Source organism: Haliotis asinina, chromosome 5, assembly GCF_037392515.1.
Source record: "Haliotis asinina isolate JCU_RB_2024 chromosome 5, JCU_Hal_asi_v2, whole genome shotgun sequence".
In the NCBI taxonomy this organism is placed as follows: domain Eukaryota; kingdom Metazoa; phylum Mollusca; class Gastropoda; order Lepetellida; family Haliotidae; genus Haliotis; species Haliotis asinina.
In genome coordinates, this window is record NC_090284.1 from 28,522,465 (window position 1) to 28,544,414 (window position 21,950).

The 21,950-nt window shown below is 40.4% G+C and overlaps 1 protein-coding gene across 2 annotated transcripts in view; it reads left to right on the forward strand.

Moving 5' to 3' along the window:
- Nucleotides 1–21,950, forward strand: part of LOC137283495 (tuberin-like) — a 141,600-nt gene that overhangs the window by 28,029 nt on the left and 91,621 nt on the right. For both annotated transcript variants that reach the window (XM_067815024.1, XM_067815025.1), the window contains exons 7-15: nucleotides 4,442–4,496; nucleotides 7,156–7,281; nucleotides 8,063–8,136; nucleotides 8,385–8,511; nucleotides 10,392–10,544; nucleotides 13,148–13,300; nucleotides 15,492–15,595; nucleotides 15,718–15,799; nucleotides 19,707–19,862. In XM_067815024.1, coding sequence (XP_067671125.1) covers nucleotides 4,442–4,496; nucleotides 7,156–7,281; nucleotides 8,063–8,136; nucleotides 8,385–8,511; nucleotides 10,392–10,544; nucleotides 13,148–13,300; nucleotides 15,492–15,595; nucleotides 15,718–15,799; nucleotides 19,707–19,862 — 1,030 coding nt within the window. The remainder of the gene's footprint in view (nucleotides 1–4,441; nucleotides 4,497–7,155; nucleotides 7,282–8,062; nucleotides 8,137–8,384; nucleotides 8,512–10,391; nucleotides 10,545–13,147; nucleotides 13,301–15,491; nucleotides 15,596–15,717; nucleotides 15,800–19,706; nucleotides 19,863–21,950) is intronic.

Here is a 21,950-nt window from a genome sequence, read left to right on the forward strand (position 1 = left end):
AACAATCTGTAGTAAATGTATCCATGTGGCACACATGATAGGAAGACTGGACATAAACAGAATAATTACACTTTTCTTTACATGACTCATGTCTTCTATATTTTAACTGAAAATGCAGATCTGACTTCAGGTAGGAGTTAAGGTATAGCAAAAGTGTTATGTGGACAGGATATAACATTGGAGGCACTATGGATAGACCAGTAACAAGGAGCAAGAAGGCAAAAGAAGTGAATATATATACAAGAGCAGTATAAACACATAATGACAAAATCATTGGACTTAAACATCTCCCGTTGTGTGGACGATATTTACTGACTTACTGGTATACTCATGATTGTATCAGTATAAACAGCTTATCTGGGAATCTGAATGTTACGAGAGTTTATACTTATCCAGGTCAGTTTCACATGTAATCACTCGGACTGTACCGTCCTTGTTACCATCTCTGAGTTCACAAACAATTGTTTGCCCTTTTTCCACACAATGTGGTTCTCAGGACCTTTGGTGATTTCTTGTTCATGTCACTGAATGCTTTCATGTTGAGTTGGTCTGTTGCTTAAAAGCCTACCCCCTTCTCCAGTATATCCTGGAATTTGTTGTCTGTGTCTAGTCCTTTCTGTAGTGCAGTCCATAGACCCAATGATACTTAGCTGCAGTCCCTGATGATATACAAATTTGTTCTGTATGATTTCCAACAAATGGATTGGTCCAAATATTGGAGAGAATGTCAGCAAGTATTTGATATTACACTTATCCCACATGTTTTCTCCATGTCAGCATGGCACAGGTTGTTTGATTTAAAGGTCACTTGATGATGAAGTTGCTGTGGGGCTGTAGCTCTGTGCTCCGCTGTTAGGTAGTACCAAGACACAGTTCCTGGTTTCATGCTGAAGCCTGGAGTTCATCGGCAGTTTTTTATCTTTGCTGACTGTTGCCTGTGTGGTTTGGTCAGCAGCAGTTAGTCCAAATGAATTCGTATATCTAAGCTGAACTGAAGATCCTCTGTTATGGAAATGGTTGTGCAATGCTGGAGATGTTTCTTACAGCCGAGTTATCTGTGCATAATAAACAGGAAGGTATCTTGTACTGTATATCTTATTCAAAGCAAAAAGGTATCATGTCATGAATGCAAGCGAGGTGGAGGTACCAACTACCTTCTCTATTTGCACGTACATGTATTATCCCAAGTATGATTTCCACCAAATCAATGTAGATCATCCAGATGGCTGCAAGATGTCTTTTGTGGTGCAAAACATTGCGGTAAGTTGTGAACAATTTGCAGATTTCTTCCCAGGAACTGCTCTCAAGGGTTTCTCTTTGTCTTTAATGACTCGTACATTGAAGGAGCTCACAAGGACAAGTTCAAGTTGTTGGATGTCAGGGTTTTGCTTTGCTGTTTGCATACATGCACAATCGCCTTGTCCAGAGCAGAACTTCAAAACCATTCACTATTTCTACACCAAACTTGGCACATAGATAGATGTTGTGGTGTACTGGTGCCTTTGGGTAGTTTTGGATCTCTGTATGAAATATTTTTGTGTGTTTTCATGACGATACGTTTTGACTTTTATGAAATTGATGGTAGTGTTCTTTTCCGAAGCTGAAGTGTAAAACCGTTCATTATTTCTTCTCCAAATTGGCACATAGATTAGTCTGATGGTGTACTGGTGCCTTTTGGTTGTTTTGGATTCTGAATAAAATAACTTTTCATCCCCCACGGCACATTTTTCAGGGGGTATTATAATGTACTCTGTCACATTTGTCATTTCTGAAGCAGAACTTCAAAACAGTTCACTATTTCTTCACCAAACTTGGCACATAGATCTTGTGATGTACTGGTGCCTTTGGTAGTTTTGAAATTCAGAATAAAATATTACTTTTTGCATTTCCATGGTAACAAGTTCAACTTTGACTGAATTTGGTGGGTGTGCTCTTTTTTAAATCACAACTTCAAAATCATTCACTATTTCTTCACCAAACTTGACACATAGATAGATCCGGTCCCTTTATGTAGTTTTGGAATTCTGAATAAAATAATTTTTTGTGATTCCATGGCAACAAGTTCATCTTTGATTGGTGGTAGTGATCCTTTCAGGAGCAGAATATTTTCAATAATCTCCTCCCACTTTGCCATTTACACACCAAAACATTTGACATCATCATAACTAGCAGACACGTTTGTGAAGAGTATTTTACAATCGTGACAATGTTGATTACCTTGTCTTCTTGTTAGATTAGCTTCTCTTCTGCCAACATGGTTTGAAGTACTTACTACAATTCAACAATCTGTCATCTTTACGACTACTTTACTAATTGAAGATTTCAACAAACTAACCATAAGACAACTAACCATGAGCTAGGTTTAGGTCATATCAGTTCAGAAGACTTTTTTATTTCCAACATCACCTTCTGTGGATCCTTCACCTTCAGAGTTTCCCTTCACCTTGTTAGACATTTATTTTTCCAACATCACCTTCTGTGGATCCTTCACCTTCAGAGTTTCCCTTCACCTTGTTAGACATTTATTTTTCCAACATCACCTTCTGTGGATCCTTCACCTTCAGAGTTTCCCTTCACCTTGTTAGACATTTATTTTTCCAACATCACCTTCTGTGGATCCTTCACCTTCAGAGTTTCCCTTCACCTTGTTAGACATTTATTTTTCCAACATCACCTTCTGTGGATCCTTCACCTTCAGAGTTTCCCCTTCACCTTGTTAGACATTTATTTTTCCCTTCTGTGGATCCTACACCTTCCATCATCAGTCCTCCAAGTCCGCCATGCAGATGCTGGTGAAAAAGATTGCCACATTTGTCATGTACAGACCTGGTGTATTTTGAAGTAATTTGGCATATTTTGTATGATTTTTTATCAACAAATATGATTATACGTTGACACAGCAGATTGTATGCCAGTCGAGTTATATTTGTCAAAAAATAGTTTCATTTCACACTGTAGTTCAACTTTTAGTATTAACCATCATTGATAATGTCCTTGTCCCTTCTTCCAATATTTTTTATCAATGCCATCAACACGCATACTCGAGTCCTACCAATCCAATATATTCTGATTGCTTACAAATGTCAACAGCATGGCTGACCAAGCCATTGACAAACCCCCAGATTCGAAGATCCTAAAATTGTCCTTCAATCAAAAGTTAACTGAGAAATACACTTCCATTTCTGGAATAAGCAGGTCAACTAAAGCAGCCAAGTATGTGTATTATACATATTGCTGTGCAGACATTAATATTGCATAATAGGGAGACATGCTTGGAGGAGTCAATTTATATCAGTAATGAGATTATAACTTTTACACCTCAAAATACACTTTTTATCGACCATGAATACATTTTGAAGGAAAGTGGGGTAGACAGGTCTACATGTATACTTGTTGTCCCTAGGGTCTAAGAGTCATTAGCTCAAGCTGGATCAGCCGTCATTCTTAGGTCAACACTTTTAGTCATGTAACTGACATGAACAAAGATTCATGATTGTGTGGGTGACGTGTTTCAAGTCACTTTTTGTGTTGACAGAAAAAACAAAATGCTTTGTAAAAGGCACAAAAAGTATCAAATATACTGAGTACACATGAAAATGCACCACTTGAAAAAAGTCAATATTTGAGTTCAAATGAACTTCAATATAATGAACAACAACACTACAGTGACGTCACCCGACATGCCAGGTGCAAGAAATGCGAAAATTTCAAGTTAACTGTAACGCTAGGCAATTTGTCGCAAAAATGCAACATTTTGCATGCACACCACGGGAAAAATGAATTTCACTCTGAATTTGTGCACACATTGCCTTTAAGAGCATGTGAATTTGAATAAAATTTCACTTCTTCACTGACACTTGTGAAATGCCGACACGATGGAGCGACTTACAGCCCCTGAATGGGAACGTGTCATAGGCATGCTTCAAAATGGCGCCAGCACCAGGGAAATTGCCAGATGACTACACTGCGCACACACAACGAATGCAAGACTCCATCAAAGGTTTCTGCAAATGGGGAGCACTCGAGACCGTCCTTGACTGGGTCGACAATGTGTGACGGCACGTCAGGACCGTCCGATCGTACGGGATCATGTCCGAGACCGAACACTACCAGCGACAAGAATAGCTGCTCAAGTCGAAGGACGACGTGGATTCATTCACCCCAACACCATATGGAACCGTCTGCGAGCAAAATTAATTATGTTTACATGTCTTCTTAAATCATTCATTATCTCATATGCGTCATAAGTATATACTTCACATATCAATCCGTGGAGCTATTCCAGATTTCGTGAGTGGTGCATTTTCATATTGACTGAGTATATTTGATTTAGCATAATGTTAACAAGATTTTCATATCAGTACACATATCAGTTATATCATTATCACATGTTCACAGTATAGATGGACAACATCTTCACCTTTGTAAATCTTGTTTCCAGACAGACCTGCATGATTCCCAACAGCACTCGTCTTGATGAAGAACATAATCTAAAGGTACTGTCGTGTTTGACCGAAGATTTGTCTGTGATGTTTCACACGTTTGGCATGTGGAAAGTACTGCACTGTCCAATCGTTGATTAGAATCGTTGGAAAGGTCCTTATGACCCATGTATTAGTCTGAGACTTTACCAGTGTTGTTGTCTGTAGAATAACATTTGCAAAACTGAATCAAATTGTAACTGAAAAAAAAAAAATGAGTAAACCTGCCCATGTACCATCATTACCCAATTCGGTGTTAAATCTTGTCTTTTTTTTTTTATCCTGTTGGTTTGAATTGCATCTTGACCGGATTTAGGTTTTGTTAGCTCTAAGATGTGACCCGTGAAGGTCCCGGGGTAGAATAGGCCTTCAGCAACCCATGCTTGCCATAAACGGCGACTATGCTTGTCGTAAGAGGCGACTAACAGGATCGGGTGGTCAGGCTCGCTGACTTGGTTGACGCATGTCATCGGTTCCCAATTGCGCAGATCGATGCTCATGTTGTTGATCACTGGATTGTCTGGTCCCGACTCGATTATTTACAGACCGCCACCATATAGCTGTAATATTGCTGAGTGCGGCGTAAAACTAAACTCACTCACTCACTCACTCTAAAATGTCCCTCCAACTTTTTTTTGTTATCCCCCAGCATGTAATGCGGGGGGATATAGTCGATGCTTCGTTTGTCTGTCCGTCCGTAATCATTTGGTTTCAGACTCATAACTCCAAAACTATTCAATATTTTTCAGCCAAAATCGTTATACATATATCAAAAAGTGCCTACTGCTAGACACATATTAGATTATCCTGCACACTAAACACTAAACGCATTTGTGACAAGAGAGGTGGTACAACGAATTGGGCAAGTATACTTGGCTGCTACAGGTAGCTTGACGATTATGCACGCACAATACATGCTAACCGTGACATGAAATCAACACCGCATATTCCTTCGTATGATAAGACTACAATTTCAGGCATAAGATGTTCCACGCTAACCTTTAGTTCAGACGAAGACAAATAGATGAGTAGGGCATTGACAAGCATTTTAGATATTCAACAATTTTGTTTAATAAAACCCAGGAAAATGTCATTTGCTTCGTGAAATGGATCGGTGGTCCTAAACATATTTGCTCAGTATATTGTGTTGATTCAATTCGTTGGGATTGTACCTGTTCCCAAATCGAGTGTGCTATAACAATTCATGCGTGAAACACACAGGAAAAATGAGCTTCTCGATATTTATCAAACAACCTGTCTCCCTCTTGTTTCAAGTGGATCGTTCTGTGGGGCGTTCCCAAGTATGCAAATTGGGGTCATTTGTCAGGTCGTGGATCATCTTATATGTGTTTACAAGCAACATGGTGCCTTTTGCTATTTCCAGACGTTTGCCATATTTATTTTTCTTCATTTCTAAGAAATGTTTTGAACTAAGATGGTGGGGTGACCTTCATTTCCATAGCACAACTGAAAAACGGGTGTATAACCCGTTTTTTCGGCAAAACGTGGTAGATATATCAATCAGAACGTAACTTGGTAGATATGTGAGACAGACCTTAAAGTGGTGCCTTTTGCTATTTACAGATTTTGGTGATTTATCATTTTTATCCCCCTGGCATGTAATGCAGTGGGGTTATAGTCAACGCCTTGTCTGTCTGTCCGTCCTTCCATAATCATTTTTCTTTCCAAAGCATAACTCAAAAACCATTCAATATTTTCAGACCAAAATTGATAGATATAATAATCTCAACCGATCATTGTGCCTTTTGCTATTTACAGATTTTTGGCATTCTTATTGTGTTTGTTTTTTCATGGAACATTTGGTGTTAGTCTAATGATGGGGTGGGCTATGTTTCGGGAGCATAACTCAAAAACAGTTCAATATTTTTCTGCAGAATTTAATGAAATACATCAGTCAGAACCTGTAGTGGTGCTTTTGCTATTTACAGGTTTTTATGATTTCTTATTTTCTCGGTTTCGGACTTAGTCTCAAAAGTGAGAGGTAAGTTTTGCTTGCCGGAGCGCAACTCAAAAACTTCCTACTATCTGTCATCAGAACTTGGCAGATATATGTGGCAGACCCTAAAGTGGTGCCTTTTGCTATTTACAGATTGTGGTGATTTATCTGTTTTCCATTTTCCATGGAAACGATTTGGACCTTGTCTCAAAATGGAAGGATGGATTGGCTTTGTTTCCGGAGCACAACTCAAAAACTACTTAATATCTTTCAGCAAAACTTGGCAGATGTTTGAGGCAGACCACAAAGTGGTACCTTTTGCTATTTACAAAGTTTTGGCATTTTTATTTTTCCTGGTTTCCTTGGAAACAATTCAGGAGGGATGGGCTTTATTTCCAGACCACAACTCAAAAAACATTTGATATCTTTCAACAGATCTTGGCAGATACATGAGACAGATCTTGAAGTGGTGCCTTTTGCTGTTTACAGATATATGGCATTTATATTTTTCATGACTTCCATGGAAACAATCCAAACTTAGTCTAAAAACACATCAAGTAACTGTCAGATGGTATGTTCTTGTGGGAACCAGGGGGATAAGTCATCTTCTGATGACTCTTGTTTTGTATGTGTATAGTAAATGGATAAATAATGACTTCTAGACTTCTGTTTGCTCATAGATAACACGTAACATATATTTTCCATATATATTTCCAGTTGTGTGTGGCTGTTCTTGACTCGGTGGTCAGCTACAGCTATCTACCCACCTCAGCTCTCTACCACTTTGTAGCTGCCTTGTGCCACATGGTCAACAAACCCAAGTTCTGTGATGACAGCTGGGAGGTAAATACAGATCAGCCTTGGCTGCATCCAAGTACATCACATAGGGATAGCAGGAGAGAGCAGACAGGCTTGGATGAATTACACAGTCCGCGTTGGGGCTAGATTATGCAGCACAGTGCTTGTAAGGGATGGGTGTGGTTAGATCTGGCACAGGGCTGTAGCGGATGGGTGTAGCTAGATCTGGCACAGTGCTGTAGTGGATGGGTGTGGCTAGATCTGGCACAGTGCTGTAGCGGATGGGTGTGGCTAGATCTGGGACAGTGCTGTAGCGGATAAGTGTAGCTAGATCTGGCACAGTGCTGTAATGGATAAGTGTAGCTAGATCTGGCACAGTGCTGTAGCGGATGGGTGTGGCTAGATCTGGCACAGTGCTGTAGTGGATAGGTGTGGCTAGATCTTGGACAGTGCTGTAGTGGATGGGTGTGGCTAGATCTGGCACAGTGCTGTAGTGGATGGGTGTGGCTAGATCTGGCACAGTGCTGTAACGGATGGGTGTGGCTAGATCTGGCACAGTGCTGTAGTGGATGGGTGTAGCTAGATCTGGCACAGTGCTGTAGCAGATATGTGTGGCTAGATCTGGCACAGTGCTGTAGTGGATGGGTGTGGCTAGGTCAGATACACATTCTTGTTGGGACCAGATAGGGGCAGATCGGGACTACATTATCCACTTAGTCCTGAAGTAGTGAGAGTTGTGCTAAAACAGCTCTAGAGTCGATGTCAGAATGCTGAATTTACAGGAAAAATGGCAGGAGTGGAATGGAGAGTTGCACATGTATTTCAGCTGATGCGGAAACTGCTGGGGACTCATCTGGGGCACAGTGCAGTCTACACCATGTGTTGTATGCTACAGGACAGGTTAGTTTTCCATTCTTACAACTTTCAGAAAGTTAAATGTCAACTTTTCACTTTTATTCTTTTCAGTTATATGCCATGTGTCTCAGAGATGCTGAAATATGGGGTTTATCTTCATGAAAAATCTGGAAACATGTTTATCTTAAATATATTGGTCTTCCAGGAGTATGGTGTTATTTAATTAGGATCCAACACATTCTGACTAATGCAGTGGCCGTGTGTAATGGTAAGCAGTGTCTGATGTGTTTCAGCAAGCACCTGGCGGACTGCCTTTTGCTACGAGGAGCTGTGTTCTTTATTGGCATGGCTCTGTGGGGAGCTCACCGTGTCAGCAGCCTAAGGAACACCCCCACTTCAGTTCTTCCTTCCTTCAGACAGGTCAGGCATGCTTCCATATCACATCTACTGATCTGTCCTGTATGTCCATGTACTGACCATGTGCCTGCCCTGTATGTCCATATACTGACTCTAGTACTTGTCCTGTATGTCCATATTCTGACTGCAGTAGTTGTCCTGTATGTCCATGTACTGACTATGTGCCTGCCCTGTATGTCCATATACTGACTGTAGTACTTGTTCTGTATGTCCATATACTGACTGCAGTACTTGTCCTGTATGTCCATGTACTGACTGCAGTACTTTTCCTGTATGTCCATATTCTGACTGCAGTAGTTGTCCTGTATGTCCATGTACTGACTATGTGCCTGCCCTGTATGTCCATATACTGACTGTAGTACTTGTTCTGTATGTCCATATACTGACTGCAGTACTTGTCCTGTATGTCCATGTACTGACTGCAGTACTTTTCCTGTATGTCCATATACTGACTGCAGTACTTGTCCTGTATGTCCATATGCTGACTCACATGGGTACAATGTGTGAAGCCCATTTTCTGGTGTCCCCCGCCGTGATATTGCTGGATTATTGCTAAAAGCGGCGTAAAACTAAACTCACTCACTCACTCACCCATATACTGACTGCAGTACTTGTCCTGTATGTCCATGTACTGACCATGTGCCTGCCCTGTATGTCCATATACTGACTGCAGTACTTGTCCTTTATGACCATGTGCCTGTCCTGTATTCCCATATATTGACTGTAGTACTAGTTTGTGTGTCCGTATACTGACTGTGGTACCTGTCCTTTATATCCATGTACTGACCATGTGCATGTCCTGTGTGTCCGTATACTGACTGTGGTACCTGTCCATTATATCCGTGTACTGACCATGTGCATACCCTGTGTGTCCATATACTGACTGTGGTACCTGTCCTTTATATCCATGTATTGACCATGTGCCTGCCCTGTATGTCCATATACTGACTATAGTACTTGTCCTGTATGTCCATGTATTTGCAGTGCAACATAGCATTGTGATGTCATCAGGTTCATAATGTCATAGCATTGTCAGGGCATTGTACAAAATCTACTGTCAAAGGGATACTACAGTGAATAATTCTAAAGGCAGAACCGCTTTCCCTTCAAGCTATTTTGGCAGTGATGGAATAGTGGGAGAAGATTTGTTAAAGTTAGTGAATAATAGTTATGATTATTTCTAATTTTAAGAATACTTCCCTTCTTATAGTACTATTCCTCCTCCTGGCATTCCCAATGATTTGTGTCTGGTTGTCAACATATGGTGTGTAATATATGAGCTTTTCTGTCCTTGTCTGCAGAAAAGCTGTGAGAAGATGAACTGTCATGATAAAGAATGAAAGAGCATGGTTGACATAAAACCAGTCATGTATTCATGTTTGTCCCTCTTCCAAATGCCTGTCAATAATTTCATGGGGACAAGTGGTCATTGATACTGCAGAGATGCTAACCATTTTGGAGGAGTTACTCCGATTTTCAAACACAATCTACTCTTCGATTTGTCTGTAAAAAACTTTTTAGGAAATACAAATATGTTTATAAATTTAGAATGTTTGAAAGAATTTAAGTAAATAGCCATTTGAATATGTTCATTTGAGTTAAGTATTATCTGATTAATTATGCCCAGAAATTGCATATTTCAAGCAGACTAAATCTATTTTTGTAGGGGAGAGGTCCCCCAGACACCCATCGTCAAAAGTGTCCCAAACCCCCTCTCATGCTCACTCCCAACTCGCACCTTCAGTGCTTGAGAATTGCTTTGGGCCAGGCATGACTCCGCTTTCATTTGATTCAGGGTTGCCATCTCTGATGCTGAATTAGAGTATAATGAAAACAATAGGTGCAAAATAAGGTATGTGACGTGATATTCTTGTTTCACCTAGGTTTTATCCACCTCAGACTGGCTTGTGGCCTATGAAGTGACCAAGTCTGTGCAGAGACTTGTGAAAAAATATGGGAAGGATCAACAGCATATCACCTGGGACATTTTGCTGGATATTATTGAGATCATCCTGAAACAACTGCACTCAGCACAGGTCAGTGGTATCCACAGATATAAGCCTGCAGAGTGATTGTCTGTTTATATGAGACATGGCTTCTTTTCCCAGAATAAATGCATTTGAGGGTTTTGTTTGCTCCCAGGTTTTACATTCTGTAAGTAAGACCTATTTCCCAGGTTTTACTTTTTGTAAGTAAATCCTATTCGCCGGTTTTGCATTTAGTAAGTAAGTCCTCTACCCAGCTTTTACTTTTTCTTAACTCTATATTAACATTGACATTTAAGTGCAGATGATAAGTGAGTGTTCAATTTTAAGGTCCAAATGTTTTCGTGAGCAGGATTTGATCCACATGTTTAAGATTACTAAGCGAACACAGCCACCAGGCTGACAATGATGCATTGGTTGAATTATCTATTTATTGTTAGTCCTGCTGTCATTAAATTGATTTTACTAGCGCTGAGAATCATCACCCGGTAGACAATTTCTATCAATTTATGTTATAGAGTAATTAGTAGAAAACTTGCTTCCATACCATTTTTAATAAACTCATCAAAGATTTAGTATCAAACTCGCTTTCACTCATAGCAGATCATTTACTCGTTTAATAAAATGGTATTACACAGAAGATAGTTTAGTGTCCTCTATATACAATAAACTGCATTTATATATCATCCATCAGCATTGCGTCTAGTCAGGTCAGTACATCAGGAACATGCACTATCTCTTTACAATAGTCTCTCCGTACAACACTGTATCATGTGATATCTGTTCACAATAGTCTCTCCAAATCAGCATTGAGCCTAATCAGATCAGTACACCAGGAACATCGTGATATTTTCACAATAGCCAGTGGATGTTGCATGTCCCTGGATGGTGTTCCTCTGAAACATCTCCTCCCCTGAAGGTCATCTTGCCTTGATGGTGCTTCTACCCTTAAATGGCTTCTTCTCAGATGACAATCCTCTCCTGATAGTGATTGTGCTCCTCCTATGATGGAGATGGTCCCCCTGTGTTGATGATGCCCTTCCCCAATTATGCAGCTCCCCTGATGCTGATGTTCACCAACCCTTGATGATACTCCTCCCTCATAGTGTTCCTCCTAAGGTTGTGCTCCACCCTAATGGTGATAGTGCTTCTCCACTGAATGGTGCCCCTCCCTGATGATATGATACTCCTTCCTGATGGTGCTGGTGCTACTCCCTGATAGTGATGGTGCTCCTCCTCAATTGTGATTTGCTCTTCTACTGAATGGTGCTCTTCAATGATGGTATGATGTGCACCTACCTGATGGTGATGGTGTTTCTCCACTGATGGTGATGATGCTTCTCCATGATGGGGTTTGGGATCCTCCCTGATGGTGATGATGCTTCTCCCTGATGGTGATGATGCACCTCCCTGATGATGATGGTGCCTTGCCCTGATGGTGATGGTTCTCCTCCATGATGGTGATGATGCACCTCCCTAATTTTGATGGTTCTCCTCCCTGATGGTGATGACACTCTTCCCCTAATGAAAGTGTTCCTCAATGATGGTGATGGTGCTCCTCCCTGATATTGATGGTTCTTCTCCCTGATGGTGATGACACTCTTCCCCTAATGAAAGTGTTCTTCAATGACAGTGTTCACGAATAGTGTCTGACCCTCTGACAAATCTGGCAGATTCACCAGTGGTCAGACAGAAATCACCAACCCGCCAGCCCCAGTGTCTGACTGAATATTTCACAATGTCTTTGTGTGAAGTTGTTATTTGCGGCATGTGACACTTGTGTGCTGTTTAGAAATCTTATGTTTGTTATCATATAATGTTAATAATTTCAATGCCAATCCTAAGAAATGTTAAATCTGAAATGTTTGGGTAACTTTATTCTGTGGGTCCTGTGAATTTTCAGTGGGTCAAACAGAGATCTGAAACTTACAGGACCCAGTGTCCTGTTGCCTTGAAACACCTTTGAGAACACTGCAATGATGGTGTGATGCACCTCCCTGATATTGATGGTTCTCCTCCCTGATGGTGATGACACTCTTCCCCTAATGAAAGTGTTCCTCACTGATGGTGTGATGATGACACTCTTCCCCTAATGAAAGTGTTCCTCAATGATGGTGTGGTGATGACACTCTTCCCCTAATGAAGGTGTTCCTCCCTGATGGTGTGGTGATGACACTCTTCCCCTAATGAAAGTGTTCCTCACTGATGGTGTGATGATGACACTCTTCCCCTAATGAAAGTTTTCCTCAATGATGGTGTGATGATGACACTCTTCCCCTAATGAAAGTGTTCCTCACTGATGGTGTGATGATGACACTCTTCCCCTAATGAAGGTGTTCCTCCCTGATGGTGTGGTGATGACACTCTTCCCCTAATGAAGGTGTTCCTCCCTGATGGTGATGATGCTCATTCCAGATGGTAATGATGCTCCTCCCTGATGGTGATGGTGCCCCTCCCTTATGGTGATGTTGTTCCTCTACTGATGGTGATAATGCTCCTCCTTAGATAGTAATGGTCCCCTATCCCTTGATGAGTGCTCCTCCTCAGATTGTGGCGATGCTCTTCCCACAAAAAAATGCAAGATAAAAGAAAGTAATTTCTGATTCTGACAGTAAAGAATTACTGCTGACAGCAGACTGCTCGTGTGTTTTCAGCTGCATGGTGCCCTTCCGGATTCTGCCAGGCAGTGCCAGCTGGAGGTGCATGACATCTTGTCTGCTGTGGAGGAACTTCATCGGCATGGACATTTTCTTGGATCTCCGCACAGGTTCTTCACCATCCTGGAACTGTGTTCCAATAAGAGATCGGTAGATGGTTAAGAAGACTTTTTTACTTTGAATGGCTTGTTATCTGAAATGACCTTGAGTTGTAGCCTGTTTGTCTGGCCTCTGTGTCCCCCATAGCAGCAATACATAAAAAAAACTTTTTCTTTCGCAAACATTAAACAATCTCTGCCATTTCTGTTGAAAGTTTAATGAAAATAGGTACTGTGGAAGCTGTCTAATTCAGACTCAACTGGGACCGACTTTTGTGTCTGAATTACAAAGAGTCCGAATTGGACTGGTGAGTGTCAAGAGTTAGCTGCCTTGACTAGGAGATACTCATGCACTGTACTTTTACCATGGTGTAAGGTGTGTGGGGTTGTTTAGTGCAAAAGATGATCATGGACATTTTTTTCGTATCAGTAGATTATCAAAACTGTAATTCCGTCAATAAGTATCACCTCATCTTTTATAAATAATTTATTGTTAGAATGCTCTGTCGTACGGTGGTTTCCAATGCAACGCACATTTCATGTCTTATCCGTAAGCGCGAGTGCTAGAAATGACGTACCATGTTTTCGTGTTACTCGATATTTTGCAGGGTAACGCCCTTGTATGGAAGCACATGTGATTCAGTCTTTACTGAGTGAGTCGTGTCAGCTTGCTGAACTTCTTTGTTGATTCCTTTTGTTAATTGGTTATCATCACACCTCATAATCCGTTTGAAGTCGGTAACCGGCTAACTACAAAGCACTTCCGCCTCAGGCAGTCACGCTTGTCCGAGTTAATTAGCAATGTTTTCATAGTGAATTACTATGGCAGAGGGCAGAGATTTCAGTCCGAAATCCGAGTTACATGAAGTCCGAATTAGTTAGCCTCTATGTAATGATAACTTAGTTCACTTCTGCCGGGACCAACAATTCGGTCCGAATTATATAGAAAACCGAGTTACTTAGAGTCCGAGTAAGACAGCTTCCACTGTATTTGTTTCATTTCCATTTGAGATTTTAGTTTCTTTTACTTTGTTTTGGCTGTCCTTTAAAAAACTTCTCTATACATATTTGGCTTTTTAAATACAGGACCATCGCTTGGTAATGTCAGTATCAGAGATATCTGTGAGATCCTCAGACATGCAGGTGCATCCAAGGGTAATGTCATGTCATCTGCCATCCATGAGGTGTAGATAGACTCAGACTAAGTAAACTTAGTCTCAGTGTATTTCGTTACACTCCACCACTGAGTCTAACAAAACCTAGTAGAAGGTCACGTCAGGTAACCTTTGAGCGACCAATGACCATCCAATCAAACGCGAGACGGTTAAATAGATTTAACCAATCAGACAACACCTACTGTTTTGGGATCAGAGGTACTTTCAAAATATTCAGGTCACTGACACAGATCTCTCCACAAACAAAAATCCCCATATAACACAATTATTTGACCTGCAGTATATACGCTTTGGGGTTTCTGTTGACATGGTTACCATTAGCTAATATTTCTGCAAGATGACATCCTTGAATACTGCCAAAAACACCATTTCCAGCGACTGTTTACGTTAGCCATGTGCATCACCTGGAAGCGAGCGTAAGCTAAATAGCATTCGGAATCATTTGGGTGTGAAGCTTTTCGAGATAAAAAGTTCAAAAGGTATGTGCAAATGTCCACTTTCACGATTTGGTAAGGTGTGTTCTGATTGGTCAATCTCAAAGGTTACCTGACGCGACCTCCCATAAGGTTTTGTTAGACTCAGTGGTTGAGTGTAACGAAAAGTACTGTGGCTAAGTTTACTTAGACTGAGATAAACTTAATGACTAAATGTCTGTAAGATTCAGATCTATCTGGGGATGCTGTAGATAGACTTAATGTCTATAAGATTCAGATCTATATGGGGATGCTGTAGATAGACTTAATGTCTGTAAGATTCAGATCTATCTGGGGATGCTGTAGATAGACTTAATGTCTGTAAGATTCAGATCTATCTGGGGATGCTGTAGATAGACTTAATGTCTGTAAGATTCAGATCTATCTGGGGATGCTGTAGATAGACTAAATGTCTGTAAGATTCAGATCTATCTGGAGATGCTGTAGATAGACTGAATGTCTGTAAGATTCAGATCTATATGGGGATGCTGTAGATAGACTTAATGTCTGTAAGATTCAGATCTATATGGGGATGCTGTAGATAGACTAAATGTCTGTAAGATTCAGATCTATCTGGAGATGCTATGTATTGCAGGAGTCATCTGTTGAGATGCTGATGGAGTACCAAGCCCAGGCCATACACCCAGGCAAGGAGCAATGGATGCAAAGCCTCAACCATCTCATGGACAAGTACTTCAGGTCTTGTTTTGTCTGATAGCAGCACAGATACCCTAATCACATACACATCTCCTAGAGTGGTAAAATTTCCTTGAATACATACCAGTGTGTATATTTTGTCAGTGTTTGTCTTTAACTTACAGGCAAGAAAGCCGAACTGGTATTCGCAAGAAAGCTCTGGATATTCTGTCCCATGTCCTCAGTATCAACAAGCATGTGTATGAGGTATGTGATTCTAGCAGCAGCGCACTTGATGTTAATCATGAAGGGATCAAAATTATTAGTACCATCTGTACAATGGCATGCATGCCCTTTTTTCAGCACACTTGATTTGTTTGCAAAAGTACATTAAAATATTTACCATATTCTCCTTTACTATCTTTCATGATTTAAAGTGACATTATGAACATTGACTAATCATAAAGTATACAGGGCAGACAGACAGCTAATCATCAATGTCTTTTTCTGACAATAAATAAGTTTGAGGTCAGTAAGTAAACAAAACTACATACCTAGCATTGCTTTAATACTCATAATTTATTTGTGAATGTTAGAATACAATTCCAACTTTTACATTCACTTCACGTCATGTAATGTTTTGAAGTTCAGTTTAATATACAATGAATTTATGCCACACCTGAAATTGAAATGGCACACTTAAATTATTATGACAGTGCCCATGAAGAGGCACACTTGAAAAACAAACGTAATTTCAATTCCTGTCATGTAGATGGCAACTTGCACAAAGCAATCTGTGGTGAGGTATAGGAGTACAGTAAAGGAGGCTTGTGTAAAGGTTGGCTACTGATATCAAGTTACAAGTCAGTGAAAGTAACTCTTCTATCTGATAAGCCTCAGCCATGTGGAGGAAGTAAGAAGGAATGCAAGGATCTGTAAGATAAAGTGGGATCCAATGTGGCATTCATTGTGTCAGTGTTCACTCCGAGTATGTCGACTTACTTGTGTATCCTATCATATTTCTGCTATGTTGGAGAGTGAGTTGAACACTGTAGATCCACAAAGCTATGAAAACACAATCATCTCTCTCCACAAAAGCATGTGTATTCATATATACACATGCACAAAAGTTAAACGCCACTAATTTCATAGTGTCTTGATTTTTCCGCTTAAGATCAGAAATACAAACTATAAATGTTTATGACTGAAGTAACTTTCAATAGATTCTTGAACCTAAGATTTTCAAGATATGACAAGGAAAACATTCTGCACATCCAACTCCATTCTGCACATTTCCCTACCATCTGAATCTTGAACATCAAGTTTCGCACACTTGGTTTCACCGGTCTGTTTTGAGATTCTCCTTTCACATTAGACTTAGAAAATCAGTCATAATGAGGAGAAAGTTAACTACTGCTGAGAGATGGAAGGTGATAGGCATGAAAAATGCTGGTATGTCATGCAGGGCCATTGCAAGGCAAATGGGTTGTCATCACGGCATCATCACCCATCTAGTTGCCAAACAGAATCGAACCAATGATGTCAGTGACACTCATATGTCTGGTAGGCCGAGAAAGACCTCTGACAGAGAGGATAAATGTCTTCTCAGGTTAGTCAGGCAAAATCCCTTTGCCACTTTGACAGATTTACGAATGCAGTGGGGTACCCATGAGAGACTCTTGAAGATGACTGTAAGGCGTCGCCTAAGAATGGCTGGTTGTGCTGCCAGAAGACCAGTAAAACCAGTAAAGGAATCGTTTGATCTGGTGTTGTGCTCGTATGTGCTGAAACTTGGCAAACTGGGGAAAGATCCATTGGTCTGACGAGTGTTGAATGTTGCTACGAACGGTCAAGTAAGTGTCTGGAGGCAAAGTAACACCAGATTTGCACCAAGGAACATCTAGAAGACGTTAGCCTGTGGCAGGGGGTCTGTAATGATATGCAGGTGCGTTTCCTTCGAGTGCAAACTTCTGCTCGTGACAATTTGTGGTAACAAGAATGGCCAACAATACCAAAATGCAGTTCTTCTTTCAGTGGTAGTCCCTCATTTTGACAACCATCCTCTCAGAACAAGACCTGTGTACATGAACAACAATGCCAGACCACACAGATCTTGTGCAGTTTGGCCTTATTTGCGTCAAGAGGCTATTGATACTCCTCCTTGGCCAGCATGTAGTCCAGATTTCAATTTAATAGAGTATCTCTGTAACTTTCTTGGGTGGAAAATCAGACATCGGGAACCCCCACTTCAAAATCTCGCTGAACTTTGTGATACCGCACTTCATGAAGAATGGAACCGTTTGCCTCAGAGAACCATTAACGACTTGTAGTGAGTATGAGACGTAGGATTGAATCTGTGGTTAATGTCCATGGATCATACACACGTTACTGTTTCTGTCTTGCAACAGACTCTGCACTTCATAAGACTTTTGTATGACACCTGATATTGCATGTTGATATCATTACAGTTACTTGACAATAAAAGTTTTCAGAGTTTATAAAACCCTCAAATTCTGGTCGCTAATAAATTTGCATTGTGGGTGGGTTAAATTACTGATTTTGTGCCTTGGGGTGTACTCTGACAGTGTAGTTTCAATTCCCTGACCTGACATAGCCACCCAAGAGTACACTAACTTCGCAGGAAAATTAATAATAGTGATGGTTGAGGTTAGGGATGCAATAATAGCATAAAAGACATGATTAAACTGTCGATTTCAGTCAAAAGTAAATCAAACTGTATTCCCGTGAACAGACAGTTACCAGAGACTATTGGGGAAAAGAACATGCTTTTTGTAACCATATAGCTACATGTGACTACCGGAAACTTTGAGGCCTGTTGTGATCACCCAGTTCTGAAGCCAGATTATGCATAGTAATTAACAATTAGCTACTTCTTATCATCATATTGTATTGCTGCTTGTTTTCTTGAGATGTAGACACCACATCAGCCTCACAGACCACATCCATCATTCCCCAGCTTTTCCAATTCTTCATAACTCCAGTCTTCACTTATCTCCATTTTCAATACATCCAGATACATGAATAACCGGATCATAGCCTTTGCCCTACTGCAAACACAAAAGGAACTTTAGGACACACAGAATATTTTCCAGCTTTCTTCACTTATTTGGGATTCTTCTGGTACACCTGGTTAAGAAGTTTACCTAAAGTGCATTCAGAAGTAAACAAGACCATATTTGACACAGCTTTAGATATTGTTTATCCACTGGAGGATTGTTACCAGATCGTGGACAAATCCTCATAGTCTCAGGTATTGAATGTCACTGCTGGAGCCACTCACATAAACTATCACCAAGGGACACATTTAGACAATGCCATTAAGCAGATGGAGCCATTGTTCAGGGACAGTGACATTGGAGTCAGTGTTCAGATCCAGATCTGTATTATCACCTCACAGCATGGGGAACTCATCTGGAGTACTTGACCACATCAGGACCCCGATACTTGGTTGCACCAGTATATATTAACCTACAAGAGATTGGAGACATCACTACTGCTCTCCAACAATGATCTCTACAGCTCAGCAATTCCTTGGTCCTCATTGCAATGGAGAACATTACAAACTACTAGGAACAGACTCTTAAGAATAGATGCAGCTCATGAGAGAATGTTACAATCTTGTCTAAAGTAGTCTCTACAATACTCAAGAAATTCAGCATATGTACTATCGCAGCCAGACATGATTGTTACCAAGGAGTAGACTCTTCATCCGGAAGCATTTGGTCAGATAGCTCTCCCCTGGAAACCGCCAACATTGCATTGCATTGCAGTACGGAGCAGCTTCACCTCCACATCTGAATTATGATGAGCTGACACCAGAAACAGCAATGTCTGACAATAGTCTCCATTATCTAATATATTGATCTGACACCAGAAACAGCAATGACAGTAGCCTCCAGTATGTAATATATTGATCTGACACCAGAAGCAGCAATGCCAACAGGTTCCATTGTCTAATATATTGATTTGACACCAGAAACAGTTATGTTTGACAACAGTCTTCATGATGTAATGTGATCATCTGATATTGAAACAGCAATGTTTGACAGCTGTCGCCATTATGTAATTATGTTAATCTAATATATATAATTATGTTAATCTAATACCAAGAACAGCAATATCTCTTTATTGTCTCTTACATTCTTTGTTCCAGAGTGACCTTATTGAGCGTGTTGTGTTGCCACATCTCGGTCACATTGAGGTGGACCTTGACCCTGAGGTCAGGAAGGTGACTGTTGAGATGTTGTTGGTCCTGGCGCAGGATTGCAAGACAGGGGAGTTCCAGGACATCATGGCAGTTGTTGAGAAGGTAGGCAAACGTCTGTCAGCATCACCAGCAATATCTAGGTGTTAACATTATGTCACATGAATACACAATGCCATTTAGAAAGTGGTCAAATGTAACATTTCTTATATTTGGGATTAAATTTGGGAAGCCACTGTGTCTTAGAAGGTGAGTTAGCTGACTCTGTGTGTTGGTGATTTGGTGCCTGACTCTGAGCGTGTGGGGTCAAATCCCAAATTGGACTCAACCCAACAAAAGTACTAGAATCTGCACGTTACTAATGTAACAGGCGTGGTTCTGCCTCTCTTGTTAACACTTCAGTATGTGTATGTGTATGTGTTTTCCATTTTGTATTTTTATTCCGACTGGCCTGTTCATCATAAGAGGTTTCGCTCAAGATCCAACTCTTTTTTCCCAGTTTCAAAATGCAGCCTAGTGATTCTGGACATACGAAGTATTTAATTTCACCATTTTATTCACAAGGAAAACAAATTCCTAACTAAACAAACAGTACAAAATACAATGCTGGGAAATGTAATTGAGAACAATGCCGCTAAAAGACATGTAATACAGAAATCCAAATAAATGATAACAACAACCCAAGCCTATCCCCATACAAATACAGACCTGAAATAAATGCTATCCATTAATATGTCCCTAAAACTTAATACTTTTATTCCCCTCAGCCACCTATTCCTACATCCACCCTACTATAATTTATGTGCTTCACTGTGAGGGGTGGCAGGGGATAGTGGGGGGTCATCTGTTTCATCACAAAACAAGGACTGGTCCACTTCAGAACAAACTGTACTTTATCACAAAGCAAATGGGAAACTGTTTGTCTCAAAACAACGGCTTACCTATCCTTCGGTGTTTCCAACTCAGACAATAAAACACCTGTCAATCACCCCTTATACACACAATGGCAGGCCTGTCACACTAAGCATGATGCACAACCCTACCCTTGGAATGGAACCTTCCACTGCGTGCAACCAGTCGCTCCTCCAAAACTGATCAAAACCAAACAAACAATCGGCAGCTGTAACCCACATGTCTCTGCAAACATTGATAAGAAAATCCATTTAGTATTACCAGAATTTATAATTTATACCTTAAACTAAATTACTAATGCTCTAAGAACAAAAAAAAAACACCTGTAATAACTAGGACCCGCTACACGAAAAAAGTGTAAATCCTAACAGTATATATTGTCATGGATTATATTTTCTTTTATATACAATGTATAGCATCACAGTGTGCCATTTTGTTGTACAGTAACAAAGGAAACCATTGTTGTGAATGAAAGAATGTGTAATTTAAACCATAAAGATACTCACAAAAATGTCATATATGGTCTTTACCCAATACTCTGGTTCTTAGAATTAGCACAAAGGGAAATAATCGAAAGGTAAAATATTCCTTTACACCACATCACATGTAAATGTATTTGCCACTTTGTCATGTAATGTAACCGAATTGGAAACCCATAATTCCCATGGATAAGAAATTTGTCCAACATTCACTCTACACATGGGGCTTTTTCAATTCAGAAACAGTGTAAATTGCTGAAGTGTTTTAACTGTGAAAAGAAACCTCAGAGGTTGCCCAGTCCTTGTGAATATCAGGTCACGCGTTTTCAGAAAATGAATGGTTACATTTATATGGAACGCAAGAGGTCAGAATGCTGTTGTAGAATTTTGGTGTTACTGAAAAAAAAATTCCTGAGAGTACCAAAAGACTGGCATGTCCAAGGACTGGCCACATTATGGACAGCCAGGAGTGGCATGGCATCAACAAGATCATTGTGTCTGTGTGATTAACTGCAAAACTGGTTTTACACTGCAACAGCACTCTGCATCCCAGTTTTATGATTAGAGCAAGGACTTGAGGAAGCAATTACTGGAGAATAACATCCAGCCATCTCCAAATTTCCTGCTAGATGAGTTTCAGGTTTAAGGACTTCACAGCTGAATCTATGTTTAATGGTTCAATACCAAGATGATGTTAAACTGCCCTCCTGTCCTTTATATGCAGAGACATCTTGCCAGTTTACAGCAGGGCAGTGAACGGCTTTACATGTGGTCACTAACTGGAAAATACTACATCCCTGCA